General features: G+C 38.7%; 1 protein-coding gene across 6 annotated transcripts in view; it reads left to right on the forward strand.

The window, feature by feature from the left end:
• LOC108281831 (X-linked inhibitor of apoptosis) overlaps positions 1-2,825 on the forward strand; it is a 42,042-nt gene that overhangs the window by 31,398 nt on the left and 7,819 nt on the right. For 5 of the 6 annotated variants that reach the window (XM_017497536.2, XM_017497535.2, XM_037727494.1 and 2 more), the window contains one exon: positions 1,995-2,195. The exons of the other annotated variant lie outside the window; for it this stretch is intronic. In XM_017497536.2, the coding sequence (XP_017353025.1) occupies positions 1,995-2,195 (201 nt within the window). The remainder of the gene's footprint in view (positions 1-1,994; positions 2,196-2,825) is intronic. 6 annotated transcript variants of the gene reach the window in all.

The following is a 2,825-nucleotide window of genomic DNA, read 5'->3' on the forward strand; positions in this document are numbered from 1 at the left end:
AGTAGAGACAGGGTTTCACCATGTTGACCAGGATGGTCTCGATCTCTTGACCTTGTGATCCACCCGCCTCGGCCTCCCAAAGTGCTGGGATTACAGGCTTGAGCCACCGCGCCCGGCTGGATTCCACCTTTTTAATGTTGCTTCAGACTTTCCCACTGATTCTGCTCTAGTTCAGGCCCTTATTTTTCATCTGGACAATTGTAGTAGTCTCCTAACTGGTCTTTTGTCTGCATTATAACCTCCCAACAGAGTTTTTCTTTATCAAAACACAAATCTTAAGTTACTTTCCTACCATAAAAATGCCTTTTGTTATTTACTGTACATGTTCTTTATAATCACATCTCTATATCTCTTCCAGCCTCCTCTATTTATTTATTTACTTATTTATTTAGATAGCATCCCACTTAGTTGCCAAGGCTGGTGCAGTCTCAGCTCACTGCAGCCTTCACCTCCCAGGCTCACAGGATCCTCCAACCTTAGCCTTCCCAGTAGCTGGGACCACAGGCGTGTGCTGCCACACCCAGCTGATTTTTGTATTTTTTGCAGAGACGGGGTTTTCCAGGCTGATCTCGAACTCCTAGGCTCAAGCGATCTGCCCGGCTTAGCCTCCCAAAGTGCTGGGACTACAGACCTGAGCCACCATGCCCAGCCTTACTTTTTATATATATATTTTTTAATAGAAACAGGGTCATGCTTTGTTGACCAGGGTGGTTTCAAACTCCTGGCCTGAAGGAATCTCCCTGTCTTGGCCTCCCAAAGTGCTGGGATTACAGGTGTGAGCCACTGAACCTGGCCTCCTCTCTTTCAAAAAGCATCTATTGAGCTATAATGTACATACAGTAAAGTGCTTAAAGCACCCTAATCATAAGTTTTCTACTTGATGAATTTTAACATATATATGTTAAAATATATATTAAGTAAAATATATATGTTAAATACATATTAAAATATATATGTTAAATATATATATATATTTATCTGTGTAACTATCCCCCAGATCAAGATATAGAACATTTCCATAACCCAAAAAAGCTCTTTCATGCTCCTTCTCTATCAGTACTCACCCCCAAGTTATATTCTGGCTTTTATTACTATAGATTAATTTTGTTTATTACCATAGATTAGTTTTGAAGTTCTTATAAATAGACTCATGCAGTAGGTACTCTTTTGTGGCATAATGATGAATTATGATTAAGTTTTACTCATTATACCTATGAGATTCATCCATACTGTCTGTGGCAATAGTTTTTTTTTTCTTGCTGTGTAGTGTCGGAATATACCACAATTTATTTATCTGTTCACCTGATGATGGACACTTGAGTTGTTTCCAGTTTGGGGCTATTATAAATAACACTACTATGAATATTCTTCTGCATATCTTTGGCAGAGATACACACTCATTTTTAATACCCAAGAGTGTAATTGATGAGTCAGAGGGTATAAGTGTCCTCTCTTAGCACTTCCCTACACATGCTGTGTTTCTACTTTGAGTATCATAAAAACAAGTTTCCATTGACTTTCTTGCCTTATCTAGTCCTACCCCCTCTGCTACAGAAATGAAGTTTGAGAGGTAGGAAACTGATCCATTCAAGGTCATTAACTGGGACTTCCCTGATTTCATACCATTTTTCCTAAATAATTGCTAGTGACTCAGTAATAACATCCACTCTTTAAGTACTTTAGGTTAATTGTTAACGAGTACAGCTAGATTCAAAAAAGTTCGGATTTTTAAAGCCCCTAATCTTGAATAATCCAAAACACTACAAAATACTTACTCATTGCATTTACAATTAATTGTAAGATTCCGAAAGTGATTCTTCAGTGCCTGAATATTTCAAAAAATTTTCCAAAGCAGCTTTGCTTTGCTAGTTTGTTTTTGTTCTTTTATTTGCTGCTTAATTTTTTCCTTTTAACTATATTTGCTATTGAGTTGTGATAATGAAAATAATTGTTTAAATTCTATGTTTTTTTTTCCTCACCAATTTTTATTTCAGATGATACCATCTTCCAAAATCCTATGGTACAAGAAGCTATACGAATGGGGTTCAGTTTCAAGGAAATTAAGAAAACAATGGAGGAAAAAATTCAGATATCTGGGAGCAACTATAAATCACTTGAGGTTCTGGTTGCAGATCTAGTGAATGCTCAGAAAGGCAGTACACAAGATGAATCAAGTCAGACTTCATTACAGAATGGTATGCATTGCTGTTTTAAAGAGCAAGAAAGGGCCTGGTGTGGTGGCTCACGCCTGTAATCCCAACAGTTTGGGAGGCTGGGGCAGGCAGATAAGGACATTTTTAAAAATTAACCTTAATGCTTAATGCTCTGTGTTAGTCTGCTTAAACTGCCATAGCAAAATTCCACAGACTAGGTGTGTTAAACAACAGACTTATTTCTGACAGTTTTGGAGGCTCCAAAATCAAGGTGCTGGCTGATTTGGTTATTGGTGAGGGCCTTCTTCATGCCTTGCAGATGGCTGCCTTCTCATTGTGTCCTTACATGGCATGGATTGGGGGTACATGGGACAAGATGGAGCAAGTACTCCGGTCTCTTTTCCTTTACTTTTAGGGACACAATCCCATCATGGGGGTCTCATCTTCATGACCTCATCTAAACCTAATTACTTCCGAAATAGCATTTTGAAATACCATTACATTAATCATGGAAAAAAGATTAAAAATATGTTGCCTGGCCAGGCGCGGTGGCTCAAGCTTGTAATCCCAGCACTTTGGGAGGCCGAGGCGGGTGGATCACGAGGTCAAGAGATCAAGACCATCCTGGTCAACATGGTGAAACCCTGTCTCTACTAAAAGTACAAAACATTA

The sequence above is a fragment of the Cebus imitator genome, unplaced genomic scaffold, assembly GCF_001604975.1.
Source record: "Cebus imitator isolate Cc_AM_T3 unplaced genomic scaffold, Cebus_imitator-1.0 Scaffold232, whole genome shotgun sequence".
Lineage (NCBI taxonomy): Eukaryota > Metazoa > Chordata > Mammalia > Primates > Cebidae > Cebus > Cebus imitator.